This window comes from Ipomoea nil, unplaced genomic scaffold (assembly GCF_001879475.1).
Source record: "Ipomoea nil cultivar Tokyo-kokei standard unplaced genomic scaffold, Asagao_1.1 scaffold2791, whole genome shotgun sequence".
Classification (NCBI taxonomy): domain Eukaryota; kingdom Viridiplantae; phylum Streptophyta; class Magnoliopsida; order Solanales; family Convolvulaceae; genus Ipomoea; species Ipomoea nil.
The window spans coordinates 171,759-191,783 of record NW_017619219.1 but is presented as its reverse complement, the minus strand read 5'-3'; the positions used below and the strand labels follow the sequence as shown (position 1 = coordinate 191,783).

Below are 20,025 nucleotides of genomic sequence, written 5' to 3'. Positions count from 1 at the left end.
AGATAGTGTCCTCCTTCGATGTAGTAGATGTCGTTGCGGCGGAGGTTTTGGGCATTGAAAACCATGCCATTGGCGGTTTTGACCTCGGTGTGGCTTAGGTCTACCCCCTTTTTCTCCATGATCCAACTTAGGATCATCCCGTAAGGTAGGCTAAGCCGGTTGTTTGTTTTGCAGAACTCTATGTGCTTTAGCATGAGTGCCGACAGGTTGAACTTGATTTTATGTTTTAGGAGATACGCAAAGGTGCACTCCAAGCTCCCCACATCCTTGCTCTTGTTATTGGTGGGCAAGAGGCTATCGGTTATAATCATAACCAATATCTTTTGCTCCGCCGATAGCCACTTTCGGTTGGGTCGAGTGGCCGAGGTGAACCCGTCCTCTTTCCCGAGTAGGTACCCGAGATAGTCTTTGTATCCCATAGTTTGGGTATCAATCCACCCCTTTCGGTCATAGTTAGACACACCCGTGGTGGTCAATTTCAAGAGCTTGGCCAACCGGCCTTCGGAAAGCACAATTTCCTTGCCACGGACCTTGGTGGTAATTTCTACTTTGTCACCCCGTTTGGTGGCCACAAGGTGTTGGTAGAATTCTTTCACCAATTCGGGGTATGTGTCCCCTTTGATGGCGAGGTAAGTATCTAAAAGCCCTTGATGTCTAAGCATGTCAACCAATTCCGGAGAGAATTGGTCGGATTCGAGTGCTTTACCTCCGATTACGGTGTAATCGGCATTGCTCCACTCCGGGGTGCGAATTCCGAGAGGTTTCTTTGGCATGGTGATGATCGTTTGTTGGTGACGTTTCCCGGCGACTCCTTTTTTTCCGGCATGGCGGCGACGGCGGTTTTCCGGCAAGCTTTACGGCGGGTTTCCAGCGGCGGTTTTTCGCTTGTTTTCACGGGAGACGCCGGCGAGCAGCGTTTCTGGCGTCGATTTGGCGAGGGAAGGCGACGGCGTGCTGGTGGCGGCAGCCCCGTGTCGTTTTGGTGTTGCGTGGTAGCGGGTTACTGTCGGGTTCGCCGTGGGCGACGGGAGGCGGCCGGCTGGGGCGGTGGCGCGGCGGCGTGGTGTTGTCGCGAGCGAGGGGACGGCGGCGGCTGGCTCCGATGCTGGTCCGGCGAGGTGGGGCAGCAGCAGTCTTCAAGTGATGCCGGATGGTGGTGGCAGCGGGCTGGAGCTGGGCGTCTACCGGGTGGAGTGGGGTGGCCGGTTTCGGGTGGTGGTGCGGCGTCGCGGGCTGGCGGTCGTTTGTCGGCCGGCGGCGGCGTTTGGTTGGGCGGCGTTGCGTGGTGGCGGCGCTTCTACGGTGGATGGCCGGTGAAGGTTAGGGGGGGCGTGAGAGAGAGGGAAGAGGGGGGTTTGGGTGATTTGGGGAAGAAGGATAAGGGTTTATGATTTGGGGATTTTATGGGTTTTAGGGATTTGGAGAGGTTTATTAAGGGAGTGTTCCCTTATGGTTTCAAGAAACACTCATGGTTTGGTGGTTGGGACTTGGACTTGTAAATGTGAGGTCTAGTGTTCAATTCCTAATGGTGACATTAGGCATTTCTTGGTGGTGTGGTCTTCCTTTGTCCTTTTTCCTTATTTGTCCTTTAGTGGGGGAAGGGTTGGGTTAATGATATCACTTGTGCTTTATTTTCGTAGTGGAAATTGAAGTTTGACCAAAGATCCTTATTCATAATACTTCCGAAGTAGCTAAGCTAAATAGACATAATGTTTTCGAAGTATTTAAGCTAAATAGGTGGTCCATACGATACAAGGGGTGTGATGGTTTATCCTAGACAGAATTCGTTTTCTGGGTTTTCTTCGGTGGGATCCGTATGGTCCTCGTCTTCCGGGGTTGGGTTTTCCCCCTCTAGGTCTTCTTCGTTTCCGAGGTTGGCTTGAGTGTGGCTCATGACAAATACCTTCCCGGGAGCGCCGTAACTCCCTTGATGGCCGGTGCCCCCGTGTTGACCCACGGTGGTGGGGCGTGGTCTTTGGGGTTGAGTGCACTGGAAGGCCTTGTGTCCTTCCTCTCCGCAATTGAAGCATTGCCAGGGGTTGCCCGCGCAATCCTTGCCCCTGTGGCTTTTGTTGCATCTCGGGCAAGGGAAGCCTCTTGGATTAGCTTCGTTGTTTCCCAGGGGCGGTCTTTGGTTGGTCGGGTTGTTCGACCTTGTGCCGGTGTCGTTTCTCGTTCTTTTCATCGGCGGTGCCCCACTTCCAGTGTTTCTTCTTCGTATTTGTTCCTGAACTCCGCGTTGGAGTAGTTGGATTCGATAGAGATTCGCGGCACTGGAGTAAGCCTCGTTGAGTGTTCGAGGTCTGCTTACCACTAGCGCCTTTCGAGCTTCGAAGTTGAGGCCTGACACGAATCTCTCTATCTTGGTTACCTCGGTGGGGACTAGCTCTGGCGCGAAGCGTGCCAGCTCGAGGAATCGCTTATGGTATTCTATGACGGTGGCCGTTCCTTGTTTTAGATGAAGGAACTCCTCGTACATGGATGCTTTTACGTGGGTTGGATAGAATCTCTCTCGTAGTCGTGTCTTGAGGTTCTCCCAATTGAATCCTGGTTCTTGTTGATAAGTGGGCCCCTCGTGGATCCACCAGAGATCGGCCTCGTGTCCGAAGTAGAACGAGGCTATCTCTACGCGGCGTTCCTCCGGTCATTCTACTACCCCAAAAATCTTATCAAGGGTTCGGATCCATTCTTCCAGGACCGCGGGATCCTCTTCTCCCGAAAACGTGGGTGGTCGGTGATTTGAAACTTGTCGGGCGACGTCTGAGTTTGCGTTTGATGGAGGTGGTGGGGACCTGTTGTTGCGAAGGGCCGCGTCACTTAGTGCCTGTGCGACTTGTGTTAGCTGCTGTAGGGATTGGGTCAAGGGGTCGTCTGTGGTGGGCTCTGGAGTTCTTGATTGTCTTCTGTTTGGTGCCATGCTATCGTCTTTCTGGTTAGTGTTCCATAAGAATGTTAAATTAGAGTCTGACGCACTTCTTATGAAGTGATAAGTGGGGAAGGGTTTTAGAATGAGGAAGGGTAAGGTGTAGGGAAGTTGTGTGTAGGTTTCACAATCTCACCGCGCGTCCTAAGATTCCTGAGTCCTATGTTCCTAGGTACCTGGAGTTCAAGCCTAATGTCCTAAAGTCTGGTCTTACGAGTCTTTTCCTAGGGTCAAACTTAGGCTCTGATACCAACTGTAACACCCCAGATTTTCAAGACATTTTAAGCTTATATAATAAAGGTAATATCTCATTACATCCCAAAGTATATCATAAGTGTACGGGGTGCTATGCCACACCTGGGCTAGAGAACCCAGGTGCACAGGCTGTCTAACTAATATCCATTGAAACACAATGCATAGTATGGCATGCAGGCCGAAAGGGAAACTAATCTATTTCTACGCTCCAATTCTAGCGCGCTCCAGTGCTCTAGTCCTCTGTGCCTGAAAGCCAAATATATCTGTTCAGCGAGAGATGCTGGTAACCCACTCCAACGCGTTGAAATACATTACATATAGAGATATATATAGATATACGAAAACCATTTTGAGCATGAAGATATATCCTACGAACTCTAGCTTTAAAACCGGGAATGACTCGACAGGTAAGGCCAGACACAAGCAACAGTTATAACGAGCATATGCAGTTCACAACAGATAAGGCAGATAAGGCAAAGCATAACCATAATCATAACTCAACACCAACAATCCCCAACATAAATCCCGTAGTCACATCCCCAAGACACTCATGATCACCACTCATCCATATCTCAACACATAGCACACTTTGTTGGTGCCACAGGACCAATCGCATGCCCATACATGAGGGTCAGCGCATATAGCTCTGACACGGCCCCGCAGCACCCTGCCCTGTATCGCAACACGGAGGGGTCGATCGCAACCGACCGATGAACCGCAGCTCATCATAGTGTTTGATCGCAACCAAACAGTGGACCGCAGCCCAAGAGAATGTCATCTGACCGCAGCCAGGAAAAAGGACGAACCGCAGCTCGTATAGAAACGTTTGATCGCAACCAAACGGTGGACCGCAGCCGAAGAGTGTCAATCTGACCGCAGCCAGCTTCTGAACCGCAGCTCAGGATAACCAATCCGATCGCAACCGAATTGGGGTAACACACACATAACACCTAGCAAGCACATGCAACCCACATTACACATTAGGAAGGGGGAGAAAACGTATAACAAAACCTATGCGTGATCCATCACTTACTAAGAATAGTCCTAAGGGGTTCATACTTCCTCCACCTAGGTCAACGGGATACCAATTCAACTAGCATGCAATATAATAGACTCATAAACCTACGAACGGTACCCGAAACATCAAACTAGACATAGGCACGATAAACGGAGTCCGTTGGGACACCACGGGGAACGGGGAACATCAAACGGGGAAGCCGGGATCCCGGGTTGGGGGAATTTCCAGCGGGTAGCCGGTGGGTGGGGGGGCCACCCGCCGGCTGCCCGCCGGACATACTGTTCCGAGCAGCGGGTCGCCTGCGGGCAGCTGCCCGCCCGCTGCCGGATATACTATTTCCGGCCGTGGGTAGGTGGCGGGCCCCCACCCCCCCACCTACCCCCCACTGACTCTTATCACATAATTTCACCCCGGGAACCGTTGTGGAACCCGAAACCATGCTTAGACACTTTACAACGCAATTAACGACAGCACGTAGACAATTAACGGATCAAATACGAGAAACGAACGGCACATAACCTATCATGCTTTTCTAAACATAATCAACACCCAAACATGCGATTTCCCCACCCGATAAACCAAGAATAATATCATACGATACAACCTAGGGTTCTAATCGCTTTTATATCAACAGGAATACGGTTCGTCTTCTAATTACAAGATTCAGTAAGAATAACGCATAAGCATCAAGAACAACACACAATTATCAAGAACATCACATAATCATCAAGAATTCCAATTAATCATCAAGATCCCCATGTAAGAATCAAGAACACCATAATTACCAAGAATCTCCCAACATCAAGATTATCAAGATTCCTCATGGAATCATTATATCAATCATTAATAATAATCATCACCAATCATTAATAGACAATAATATGGGGAAACCCTAAGGGGAATCATAACTATGAAAATAGGTTTTGTTGAGACATGGGTTACCTCTTAGCCTTAATTAGTTCCTTGGCTATGAAGGGTCTTTCTCTAAGCTTTCTTGCTTTCTTGCTTTCTTCTAAGGGAATTCTTGGAGCTCTCCTGGGGTGGTGGGGCGTTTAGACGTGTGGGGAGTCATAGGTGCCTCTTAAGTCCCCTATTTATATATTTAGGAGTCCTAATTAGGGACTAATATTATAGGCTCGCTAATTCTATTCCTTTTGGGACTAAGGATTGGGTTTAGGGGTTGGGTTTATATATGAGGGCCCATGGACTATGGTGGGCCTTTTTCCCTAATTAGTTATAATTTATTCTTTCTTTTGGGCTATTAATTAATTAATTAAATGGTTTTAGGGGCCGTAACACGGGGTGTTTCAAGCCCAACCCCTCAACAAACTCATGAAAAAGGACTACTAAAGTACATCTTCACCTAGAAAGACCTAAACATGAGACAACGAAGGTGGCTAGAACTCATAAAGGACTACGATCTTGACATCCAATACCACGAAGGGAAAGCTAACATTGTGGCAGACGCCCTAAGCAGAAAGACTAGCCACTCCCTCAACACCACCTGGATCATACCGGACCAGTTGTACAAGGAATTCCAGAGACTGAATTTGGAAATAATAGAGCAAGATCAAGTCCACCCCGACGTCCACTTATTCAACACGCAAATCATACCTACACTCTTCGAGGAAATCAAAATAGGACAACAGCAGGATCCGGAACTACACCCACATTCACCAGACACAACAAAATGACTTGAACCATGGAAAATGTCAAGCAATGGCACAAAGGAATCCTAAACACAAGCTCTAGATATGCAATATCACAAGATAAATGTATAAACTCTCACATTTCATAACAAAACACAAATAGAAGCCAAGAAATCATATATAGGTAAGAAAAATAGGTTTTGTAGAGCATGGGTTACCTCTTGAAGACCAAAAGACTCTTCTTACACCACAACAAGCTCTCCACTAAGCTCCCTAGTCAAACCCACTTCAAGATCAAACCAAAAGATCATAAAGATCCTACCTTTAAGAAAAAGACAACTAAGATGGAACCAAAAAGACTAGACAAGCTTAGATCTTACCCTTCTAGATGCCCAAATAGGTGAAAGATTGAATCTTGGAAGCAAAACTTGGAATCTTGACAAAAGTCTCACTTGGCTTGAAGAACAAGCCACTCTTCTTTTCTAGAGAGAAGGTAGAGATATTTTCTAGGAATTGTAAGGGATGAAAATGAAGAAGTCTTCTAGGTTTAGGTTACAAAACTAACTCTTAGTGAAAAGACAATGATACCCTTACTAACTCTTAGAAAGTGTAAGGAACAAGGGAACTCCTCTCTAAGCACAAGGTACAACACAACTTAAAGATTGACTAGTCAAATACTAGTCCTTGAGTATCAAAAATCAGGATTTTAGGAATCAATTCCTCAAGAGAAATAGAATTAATTACTCAATTAATTCATGCTTTGGAGTGTGGATTTTTGGGGTGTCACATCCTCTCCCCCTTCAAAGAAGTTTCGTCCCCGAAACTTGGGTACAACGAGTTAAAACGAAGGTAACAAGGAAACAAAATTGTGAACATGGAGATATACGAAAACCATTTTGAGCATGGAGATATATCCTACCAACTCTAGCTTTTAAAACAGGGATAGACTCAGCAGATAGGGTTAAGTACCGACAGCAGTTATACCAAGCATATACAGTTTACAACAGGCAAGGCAGATAACATAAGCACAATTAATAATCATAAACCAACATATACGATTCCCAATAAGAATCCCATAGTCACATCCCCAAGGCACTCATAACAACAACTCCTCCATTTCCCATCACATAACACACTTTGTTTGCGCCACAGGACCAATCGCATGCCCATACATGAGGGTCAGCGCATATAGCTCTGACACGGCCCCGCAGCACCCTGCCCCGTATCGCAACACGGAGGGGTCGATCGCAACCGACCGATGAACCGCAGCTCATCATAGTTTGATCGCAACCAAACAGTGGACCGCAGCCCAAGAGTATGTCATCTGACCGCAACCAGGAAAGTATGAACCGCAGCTCATGTAGAAACGTTTGATCGCAACCAAACAGTGGACCGCAGCCCAAGAGTGTAAATCTGACCGCAGCCAGCTTCTGAACCGCAGCTCAGGAATAACCAATCCGATCGCAACCGAATTGGGCTATCATGCACACATAACACATAGCAAGCACATGCAACCCACATTAACACATTGGGAAGGGGGAGAAAACGTACAACAAAACCTATGCGTGATCCTTCACATACTAAGAATAATCCTAAGGGGTTCATACTTCTTCCACCTAGGTCAACGGGATACTAATTCAACTAGCATGTAATATATAAGACTCATACAACCTACGAACGGTACCCGAAATATCAAACTAGACATAGGCACGATAGACGGAGTCCGTTGGGACACCACGGGGGTCGGGGGAACATCAAACGGGGAAGCCAAAATCCCAAAGTGGGGTTCAAACCAGCGGGTAGCCGGTGTGTGAGGGATCACCCGCCGGCGGTAGCAAATCCGGGCAGCGGGTGCCCGGCGGGCAGCAGCCCGCCCGCCGGCTGCCCGCTGCCGGCGTTGCCCAAGAAGGCCGCGGGTAGGTGGCGGGTCCCCTACCCCCACCTACCGCCCACTGACTCTTTCATCACAAAAACGTCCCGGGAACCTTTGTGGAACCCGAAACCATGCTTAGACACTTTCAAACGCAATTGATAACACACGTAGACAATTAACGAATCAAAATCAAGAAACATACGGCACATAACCTATCATGCTTTTCTAAACATAATCAACACCCAATCATGCAAATTCCCACCCCATATACCTAGAATGATATCATACGATACAATCTAGGGTTCTAATCACTTTTAAATCAACAAGGACACAATTCATCTTCTAATATCAAGATTCGGTAAGAATATCACATAAACATCAAGAACATCTTACAATTATCAAGAACATCATATAAATATCAAGAACACCATAATTATCAAGAACCTCTCATCATCAAGATCACCCATGGAATCATCCCACCAATCATCAATAATAATATCACAATCATCAATACACAATAATATGGGGAAATCCTAAGAGGGGAATCATAGCTATGAAAATAGGTTTTGTTCAGACGTGGGTTACCTCTTAGCCTTAATTAATTCCTTGGCTATGAAGGGTCTTTCTTTAAGCTTTCTTGCTTTCTTGATTTCTTCTAAGGGAATTCTTGGAGCTCTTTGGGGTGGTAAGTCGTTTATTGTGGTGGGGGGGTTCTAGGTGCCTCTTAAGTCCCCTTTTTATATATTTAGGAGTCCTGGTTAGGAACTAATATTATAGGCTTGCTAATTCTATTCCTTTTGGAATTAAGAGTTTGTGTTTAGGGATGAGGGCTCGTGGACTATGGTGGGCCTTTCCTAATTAATTATTGTGATTTAATTCTTTCTTTTGGGTAATTTGGTTAAATGATTAATTGGTTTTAGGGATCGTAACACGGGGTCTTACACTAAGGTTGGAACAGGGCATAAGGAAGGCATATCAACTCGTTATGGGTGATGTCACGAGGGCTTGTGTAGTCATTGTTGTGTGATCTTCTCTCGTGACGTGTGTAGTCACGGAGGCTTGTGTTGTTTGGCATGTGTTGCCGTTGGGTGAGTCTTTATCCTTGTGTGTGGTTAACCTTTGTGGTTTGGGATGTGTTCCCGGTGTTATCCTTGTGAGTGGTGAGTCTTGTGCTGTCTTTTGATCTTGGCTTTTGACTTATATATATGTATTCCATTTCGAAAATGGTTTTTATATCTTATATATACCTATTTATGATACTTAACGGTATTGGTGGGTTACCAGCATCTTTCGCTGACCGAGCGTCGCCCCGATGTTTATCTTTGTGTTCTTTCAAGTGTTGAGTAGTCGAGCGCGATGTCTAGCGCGATGCAATTACTATAATGTGCAGAAAACAAATTTCTACAAATACCTCCAAACGAAGAAAAACTCCCTTGCAAGGAAAGTGAAGAATATTGAAGCTGAGTGCATTCACATGCCATGGCAAGATGAAGAGAACACAACAGATTGTGGTGTGTATTGCAGGCGCCACATGGAAACTTACAAAGGGACTGCGGTAGACAAGTGGGAAACTGGTTTCGTAGGGGGTGATAGTGATGTAAGTAATAATTAACTTTGTTCTACATTACACATGTTATCTCTTGTTTCTGCTAATTTTAACATGTATCTTTTGTTTACTGTAGGCTGCTTTCATTACATCGCTTAGAGCAAAATATGCAGCAAACATCATCATGTGGAAGAAAAACGAATACATGGAAACAGTCATGCAATCAGCAAGGGACAACTACAAGAAATAGAAGTGAAACTACTAACCACAATCTGTAAAAATCAATTCTGCTAATCCAAACTCAGGGTTACCTGTATCTTTTGTTCAATTTCTGGAAGTTTCAGTTGATAAACAATTATCAAAAATTTGTATATGCTCCTTTTGGTAATCCAATCTAATGTTTACTTGTATTCTATATTCTTCATATTCCCCAATATGGTTTTGTGCATAATCAATGCATATACTACACAAACTATGAACTATCAAAAAATGTACATAATCATATGAAGTAATACACATAACCCATATAATGAATACACATAAACTTTCAAATAGTGCACATACTACTAAAAAAAGTCTAACAAATATTTTGTTTCTGGTAATATATACAATCAAACATCCTACTGAATGTAAACATGTACATAATACACATATGACCAAGCATTTCATTTCCCTATACTGATAACTGCAAATCTAAAAAAGAAATGTACATAAATATATAAAAGTAATTAACACAAATTAAAATGTACATAATCATATAAAGTAATATACATAGAGTATATAGTGAATACACATAAAGTATATAATGAATACACATAAACTTTTAAAACAGCACATATCATAATAAAAGTCTATTTTATTACTGCTGAGTTATGTGATTTAAGATCATTCTATACATGATACATATAACTACGATGATTAACACTAACATGTGCTTTAATTATCCTCCATGCTTGACATTGTGCTAACGTGACAAAAACTAGAACCTCCGGAACTTGGGTGCACAAGATATCCATCGCCTGCAATATTTAAAATATCACCCTCAGCTTGAGACTGAACAGCAGATTTTATTTTGGAAGCAACCATATTTGCAAGATGCTTCCGTCCCCTTGCTTTGTTATATTTCTTTGAAATAACGCTGCTCATCCTCCCATTCCGCAACCCTTTCATCCGCCTAGTAGATGGATCCTTTATAACACCACTTGTCGATCCTATGTCACAATCTTCAAATAAACTGCCACCAAATTCAGCTTCAAGTCTTCTCTTTGCATCTGCAATTGCTTCTTCACAAATCTTCCGTCCTTCGATATTTTCCTGACTATAAATAGCAAGCCTCTGAAATTTCCTAATAATTTCTAATAACCAAACAGAATATGCATCATTACCACTGTCAACTCTAGACATTGTATCAACATTATCAACTTCAACAACCTTTTTAGTCCACCTCTTCAAAATATACTTCTCGGGGACTTTAGAAACACAATGCACATTTAGAATGCGTAAACAATGACAACACAAAATCCCCAATTCAGTAAACAACTTGCAACTACATCCAATGTCCATTTGTCTACTGTTAAAGATCACTTCATGCCTAATAATATCAACATCCAGCCTCCAGACATGATACTTATACACACCATCTTCCAACATCACACACTCTTGATAGCGTGATCCACCTTTCAAAAATTGTTCTTCAAACAAATAGTATATCTCAATTGTATAAATTTCCCTAGCATGCAATAGAATCTTAACATTATCCATCACCATTGTGGGTACACCTTGTGAACAACGAACACCTTCCCCATTCTCTCTACTTCTCCACTCTGATATGACCCCAACAAATGAGTTATAAAAATCACACAAACCAGATGTCTTGGACAACCTTCTAGAAATAGAGTGATTGGTGGTCTCACTGCTTTGAGAAGATAAAATCCCACCAGAAAAATAATCTTTATTAAAAGCAGGACACCATTTTCTCTAAACCCATACAACTTTTCAATCCAATGATTATTGTGACATTTATATGTTGTAACCATCCTGAAATAACATGCCATAGATATATTAAAGTAAACCTACAAGCATGTCAGGATATAACATACAGAACAGACTAATGTACATAATCTTATACATGAATACACATAAACTATCAAACATATACACATAAACTTGATCCAAAAAATTAATTCTGTATTCTGTATAATATAATCTACAAATATTAATTCAATGATAATCCATATATAAACTAATAATAAAAACAAAAAAAAAATAACGAAGCATACATCAGACACGTACCTTGTCCAGTAAAATTCAAACTCTGCCTCTGTATCCGTATACTTCAACAAGCAATTGAATATATCTAGGAAATCTTTTTGATTTATTAACCCTTTAATGTGCTTCTTTGAGTTCTCGCCAATATGCCATATACATAGCCGATGTTGTGAACTTGGAAAAACTTGAACAATTGCAGCAGCCATAGCAGCACATTGATCAGTCATTATGCCTTGTGGACTTTTGTAATCAATAGATCTCAAAAATTTCTTAAACAACCATACAAATGACTCAATCATCTCATTCATCAAAAAACCGCATCCAAACATAACATTCATGCAATGGTTATTCATGCCAACAAAAGGTCCACAAATCATGTCATATTTGTTAGTACGATATGTTGTATCGTGAACTAACAAGTCTCCGAACAAATCATAGTCTCTCCTCATCCATCCATCCCTCCAAAAAAAACTACACAAACTTGATTCCAAATCCACCTCAAATTCAAAGTAAAAATCCCTTTCACTCGAATGCCTCCATTTGAATATTTCAATCAATGTGTTTGAATCGGTGCCATCCAATCTGTTCAATGCATCGGTACATAGAGAGTTATATGCATCCCTACTTGTAAACCCAACAAGTGGTGATCCCCCTGATTGTGTTTTAAGGAATCTTACACCATCTGCAACAGACACACCACTGCTCTTCAAATCAGTAAGATAGGATATATGATTCCTAGACACCATCCTATGTGACCTTAGAAGGTAACTCTTGCTTGGTGGAACCAATTCATAATTATGCAACTTCTCATGCTTCGAAACAATCCACATTCCATTCTCATGTAAATCGAATTGGACAAATGCACCACAACCTGTACGACCATCAATTTTAGAATAACACCCTTTTCATGTACTCCTTTTAAATCCATCCTTCGAACAATGGAACATCTTCGTCTTCATTGTTTTTGTAGCAGAATTATATCTTTGCTTACCCCTCCTCACACTAAAACCTACTCTAAAAGCATAATCATTATACATGTCATATGCTTCATCAACCGAACACACTGACATCCCTACCAAATCCTGATCAGCTGCAAATCACATACAGTTTAACTACCCATACTGTTAATGTACATAATCCATAACTACAATACACATAAACATATGGCACAATACACATAATCATAAAAATACATAAAACCTATATCCCATACTGTTAATGTACATAATCCATAACTACAATACACATACACATATGGCACAATACACATAATCATAAAACGAACAAATCAAAATACACGTACAACCTCCCTGAAACAACTTCAAATCAAACCATACTAACATCCAAAACAACCACAATCAAACAGCAATTCTATATCAATTCTTATATAATTCAATGGCGAGTTCAATATATTCATCATACATCAAACAAAAATACAAAATAAAATCTTAAAAATCAAATACCTGGATTAGCATCCTCTGTATCTACCACTCCAACAGGATCAGTTGTATGCTCTATCTCCGCCATATCCTGCTGCGCAATCGAATCATACATGGCTTACATCCAATAATTGCAGAATACGACGCAAATCAAACAATCAAATCGCTCTCGTGTTCTCTAATCCAATATGCATGATCGGCGCGACGACACCATCTCTTTAGAGCCGCTCTCTCACTTCCCTCTTCTTACCATTTGACGACGTTAACAGACTAATAAAAAAAGTCCGTTACGAAACAATTCCATACGGCATCGTTTTGATGCTGGGCGCACATAGCGCTATACGCCGAGGTGTATGGTATAAATTGCCACTGGGTAGTATATGATCCAAGTAGTCAGGTTTCACTACCTACTACCACATACTCATACATTTTCGAAACTGGATCATAACTTATGTGATACACCCTCATGGGATTCTAAGCCCAATCAGTAGTAATTGGTTCAAGTGAACAGTAACTCTCTTTTACTGAACACCACACAATATTCTAGTTTCTCTAAAATAATTCTTTTCTCCACAAATAAATACCTTTCTCCAAAAATAACATGTTCTCCAAAAATAAATAATTTTCTCCAAATTATTTTCCTCCAAAATAATTTTTTCTCCACACAATTTACCCAAAATCATTTTTAGTCCATAATATAGAGATAATACAAATTCCTCAAAATATCTTTTTCTCCCAAAACATTTGATTTCTCCAAAATATATACTTTTCCAAAACATAATAATAGTAAGTAGCATATGTACGTACAGTACATGTATATTACATACAAATATAATCTATACATAATCTTCAAATGTATATATTTCTATATATATTACATATAAAATAGTTTTAATAGTAAAGTAACATATCATCAAATAAGAATAATGAGATGAAAGTTGTGATGGCATGATGGTAAGGATTTTGAGATTGCAAAAGAAGTGTTTGGGGTTCAAAACGTAGTACAACCAATTCAATTTTTTTGCATATAAAGATTAAACATTTTTCCTAGTTAAATAATATACAACCAACCATGTGATAAATTGGGGTATCACAATTAATCACCAAGGTACAGATGTGGTCCTCGTGGTGGCCATAAAATGATATTGGAGTTGTAATCTGGGCTTCAGGCTCACTTGTTGGAGATTGTGAATTAAATGAACGGTACACTCGTGTACTATGTGTTAGAGGAAATGTTGGAGTTTGTCGGAGTGGGGACTGTAACACCCCCGAATTTCAACAATTTTTAAAACCAAATTAAAGCTTAGGAAGAGATGTAGTCTAAACATTAACATTAAGCAAGGCAGAAGCTAACTACACAAATTCGGGAGATGCTATGCCACACCTATATCAAACATAGGTGCACAGGCAGATACTACAACTACAACAGTCTATTAATTCAACTACATAGGCTCACAGGCTTTAACACTAATAAAGGAAGTCTACAAGCCACTAGCGCGCTCTGCAAAGCTACCCAACCTGTAAAGCAACAAATAAAAATGGGACGACGCCCGGTCAGCGAATAATGCTGGTAACCCACCAATACATGTGAAATATCATACATAGATAAGATATAAGTTGTAAAGCCATTTTCGAAACGGGATACATATATATAAGTTCAAAACCAAGAGTAATAGTTTAACACCCCCTAAAAACATGCTATAAAAAGCCTTAAAACATGCAGATAACGGAACTAAACAATAAACACAGCGAAAGACTGAAAGATAGATAGATAGATAAAATCTGAAACACGGGGTGCTATGCCACGTTCACCATAAGGATGAATGCACAGGCAACATCTGCAATGTTTACAACTAATCCCATAGCCTCAAAGTTCGACATCTACACTGGCTCACAGGCCACAAAACGAGAGGGGAAAGCTATACTAGCAAGTACTAGACCGCGCACTCGCCTAGACATCACCTGAAAGAACACAATAAAACATGGGACGACGCCCGGTCAGCGAATAATGCTGGTAACCCACCAATACTTGTGAAATAACATACATAAGTAAGATATAAGTTGTAAAGCCATTTTCGAAACGGAATACATATATATATAAGTGCAAAACCAAGAGTAATAGCCAACACAAGACTCAACACTCTCAATAATAACACGGGAACACATCCCAAGACCACAAAGAACAACATGACTCACAAGAAGTCTCAAGGCATGATCTATCTTTACACAATAGATCAAAACCCGACATGCACAACGCAAAGGAATAAGACTCACCCGCGGCAACACTTGCCTTTGTGACTACACATGTCACAAGAGAAAAAATCACAACAACGGCTACACAAGCCCTCGTGACATCACCCATCACGAGTTGATATGCCTTCCTTATGCCCGTTTCCAACCCTATGGCTACCCCCAACCTTGTTTCTTCTTCCAACCATTACCTCCAGGACCCCTGTACTTCTTAGTCCAACCTTTTCCCTCCTGGACTGTCGTCCCCCACCAACAAACCACCAATAAGACCACCAATTTCATAGTACACGAGGGTACCGTACACACACATGGCAACAAATGCCCTGGACAGGAATCAATCAACGGATCACAACGAAGATATGAAACATACTCAATCAAGGAATGGGTCACAGCCCAACAACAACAACGATGAATAACACAAGTTATCATCAACCCATCGGAAGGTACAAACAACACACACGCTAGCATTTAGACACCAAACTAGCATGCTTATCAAGCGGGTAAACCAAAGGTAGTTCCGATGAACACACAAGACTTATCACGGTTCAACGAAACACAATGTTGAACACTTAGCACGATTCAAGACACCAAAAACCTACATGGATACCTACCACATAGTTCTAGACATACGAAACATCAAGAAGACACTCAAATAGTTCCACTAAAGAACATCGGGAAGTCAAAAGACCAACTACCGAGTCAAAAGAATCACGGGGAACAAATCCCCAACAACATCATAACACGTACCCACGGGTAGGCCTCTACCCGCGGTTTCGCCCGCAGGTACAGGCTGCCCAACTTGTGTACCGCGTGGGTGGGCGGCGGGTTGGACCCCTATCCGTCGTTCCGCCCGCGGGTACATCCCTATACCACAAATAATCCCTTCGGGGATTTTCAACTCCAAGCTCAAATTCAAGTCCAAAACATGCCAAATCTCACCCAATACAACAAAATGACTTGAATCAAAGGAAATGCCAAGCAATGGCACAAATGGACCCTAAACACAAGGTTTAGATATGCATTTTCACAAGACAATGCATAAACACTCACATTTCATAGCAAAACACATGTAGAATCCAAGAAATCACATATAGGTAAGCAAAATCGATTTTGTAGAGCATGGGTTACCTCTTGTAGACTAAAGACTTCACTTTACACCTTAATAAGCTCCTCTCAAGGCTCACCTTCCAAACTTACTTCAAGAACAAACCAAAAGATCATAAAGATCCTACCCTTAAGAAAAGACACCTAATATGATACCAAAAACACAAGATGAACTTAGATATTACCCTCCTAGATGCCAAAATATAAGAAAGGTTGAATCTTGGAAGCAACTCTTGAAGTCTTGGCAAGGATCCAACTTGGCTTGGAAGAAAAGCTACCCACCTTTTTAGAGAGAAGGTGGAGCTAGATTTTTAGAAAGTGTAAGGGAAGAATGAAGATGGTCTACTAGGTTAGGTTACAATACTAACACCAAGTGAAAGGTCAAGAATGCCCTTACTAACATTAGGAAGTGTAAGGAACAAGGGAACTCCTTACAAAGCTCAAGGAACAACTTTGACTTTGGAGTTGACTAGTCAATTACTAGTCCCTAAGTATTGAATTTTCAGGATTTTAGGAATTAATTCACCAATTGAAATAGGATTAGTTACTCAATTAATCCATTAATTGAATTTGGATTTCGGGGTGTCACATCCTCTCCCCCTTCAAAGAAGCTCCGTCCCCGAAGCTTGGGTACGACAAATTAAAAGCAAACGGTGATGGGAAACAACATTGTGACAAGAGGTTCAAGAACAAACTCTTTTGGTCAAAACTCAAAAGATTTCACAAGAATGAAGGCATATCAAATCAAGGATTTGCAAGAGTTTACAAATGGATGTTTTGGAGCATCACGGACTCTAATCTTAACACAAACACCAACTTCTAGCAAACCACTAAGAACAAAACAACCAACACAAAGCACCCACTACTACTACTAAGCTAACTAAACCACAAGGCAACAAGAAAAAACAAGAACAAAAGCAAACAACAAACATCCAACGACGGCAGCAACGGCTAAGAAGATACAACCACTAAGAAAAAGGCGAACAAGGTAGCTGCAGCTTCACTCTAGAAGGACTCGCTCTCCGACTCATCAGACTTTTCATCATCTTCTCCTCTATGGCCCGAACTGGCTTCAATCTGGTCTAGCTTGTGGTGCACAGCGACGAACTGCGTCTTCATGTAGGCGAAGCCCTCCACGATCATGCGGTTCTGCTGACGAAGCAAGGTGACAACACGCTCTTCATGCGTCATGGAGTCGTGCTCCCTCTTGGTGCGAGCTTCTCTTCTTCATCGGTTCTCTTCGCCTTCCGAGTCACTTTCTTCAGCCTCCACAGCTTCCGGTGCTCCCACCTCATCCTCGCGATCGGCTTCATCTTTGGCTTCCTCATCACCTCCCAAACTCTGAACGGCGAGGTTCAACTTCCTGGCATGGATTCCAAGCTTGGCTGCCAACTCTGCCCTTTCTTCAGGTGCTTTCCTTGCCACTTCTTCTAGCGTGATGTACTCACCATCATCCAGCTGAAACAAATTACAACTCCAAAGATTGGTGGCATCTAACACCAACTTTCCCACGGCCTTCGGAAGACAACCATCCACACTGACACTCTTCCTACCTAACCAAGATCCAACTCAACACCATCCCATACGACAGGCTTTTCCGGTTATGATCCCGACAGAAAACCATGTGTTGCAACATCAAAGCTGGCAAGTTGAACTTAACCATATTCTTGCGGCAAAAGGCAAAAGTGCACTACAACTTTCCCAACAACTTGCTCTTGTTGTTATTAGGCAACAAACAATCCGATACCAACATAACCAAAATCCGTTGCTCTGCGAACAACCACTTTTTCTCCGGCCTTGAAGCTTGAGTGAAACCACTCGTACGGCCCAACAATAGCTCAAATAGTCCCGGTACCCCATGGTATCCGTACTAATCCAAGAATGACCACTACACTGAGCAACTCCTGAAGCAGTCAAACTCAAAAGCTGAGCCAGCCTCTTTTCAGATAACACAATCTTCACACCTATCACTTTAGAAGTGATCTCAAGCTTCTCACCCTCTTTTGTCACAACCATGTGACGATAAAATTCCTTAACCAAACTCGGGTAAGTCTCGGCCCTTATGGCGAGAAACCCATCCAACAAACCCTGGAATCTAAGCATATCCAACAAGGAATTAGGAAAAGATTCCGGATCAAAAGCTTTACCTTCAAGAACAAGGTAGTGGGTATCTACCCATTCCGCTTTCCTAGCCAAACTTAACCACTGCAATACCTTGGTGACTAGTGGCACATACCACTAATCGTGCAATCCAGGTAAAGCCACACACGCACCACACCTCAACAGGAATCATTCAACGGATCACAATGAAGATATAAAACCATACTCAATCAATGAATGGATCACAATCCAACAACAACGATGAATAACACAAGTTATCATCAATAGTAGGAAGGTACAAACAATGCACACGCTTGCATTTAAACACCGAACTAGCATACTTATCAAACGGGTAAACCAAACATAGTTCCGAAGAACACACAAGACTCACCATAGTTAAATGAATCACAATGTTGAACACTTAGCACGATTCAAGACACCAAAACCTACATGGATCCCTACCATATAGTTCGAGACATACAAAACATCAGGAAGGCGCTCAAATAGTTTCACAAAAGAACATCGGGATGTCAAAACACCAATTACCGAGTCAAAAGAATCACGGGAAACAAATCCCGAATACACACCAAGGTGTACCCCGCGGGTGGGCGGCGGGTTGGACCTCTACCCGTCGTTCCGCCCGCGGGTACGTATACCTGTACAAATAATCCCTTCGGGGATTTTCAACTCCAAGCTCATATTCAAGTCCAAAACATGCCAAATCTCACCAAATACAACAAATTGACATGAATCAAAGGAATAACCAAGCATTGGAATAAATGAATCCTAATAACAAGCTCTAGATATGCATTTTCACAAGACAATGCATAAACACTCACATTTCATAGCAAAATCACATGTAGAATCCAAGAAATCATCACATAGGTAAGCAAAATAGATTTTGAAGAGCATGGGTTACCTCATTCGCTTATCCTACCAAAACCAACGCCAACATTGGCTCAACTCATAAAACCAAGCTACTGGGAACCTGTGAATTAAACCGATCCTCGACTATTAACAAAAGCACTAATAAAACTAATTATGCTCATAAAGGGATTTAAACTCTAGTTCAACCCTAAATTACCCACAAATCTAACCAATCAAACTTGGCATCCTATAGTTAATTAATCACAACACTAATATACTAATAGGCAAGCCAATAACCAAGATTAATAGATAGAACTTACTACTTAAAATTAAATACTAAAACAAGCTTAATACCTTAAGATACAATCGAACCCTAACCAAAAGCAACCACAACCACCACCCTTACCACTAAGTTAGTAACTCAATTAATAACATAACTAAATAACAATTAACTAATATCATCCTAAACAGCAACACACAACAGAACAGAAGCTCACCATCAACATTGCCTTCAACTTCATGCATCCACGCCGCGGGTGGAACACTGGTACATCACCACCCATCCAACTACCCGCGGGTACACCGGAGCCACCACGTCGCAGGACGAGCTACCACGCTGGGAACGGAGGAGAGACGCCAGCACCGAGCTCTGTCGATGCCGCCGATGCCACGCAACGCCACTGCCACGAGCCTCCCACTACTGCCGTTTTTGTTGCTTTGGACATCGAAAGCA

General features: G+C 42.2%; 2 protein-coding genes across 2 annotated transcripts; one reads left to right on the top strand and one right to left on the bottom strand.

Moving 5' to 3' along the window:
- Positions 1–824: 824 nt before the first annotated feature.
- On the top strand, positions 825–1,391 carry LOC109157584. Its single transcript, XM_019305442.1, has one exon. It carries the CDS (start codon positions 825–827, stop codon positions 1,389–1,391), a length of 567 nt encoding a protein of 188 aa, XP_019160987.1.
- Positions 1,392–10,200: 8,809 nt separating this feature from the next.
- LOC109157583 (protein FAR1-RELATED SEQUENCE 5-like) lies at positions 10,201–13,086 on the bottom strand. The gene is made up of 4 exons (XM_019305441.1): positions 12,996–13,086; positions 12,524–12,622; positions 11,557–12,403; positions 10,201–11,176 (listed from the first exon to the last, which is right to left on the bottom strand). The coding sequence occupies exons 1-4, from the start codon at positions 13,084–13,086 to the stop codon at positions 10,201–10,203; spliced, it is 2,013 nt and encodes a 670-aa protein (XP_019160986.1).
- Positions 13,087–20,025: the final 6,939 nt, after the last annotated feature.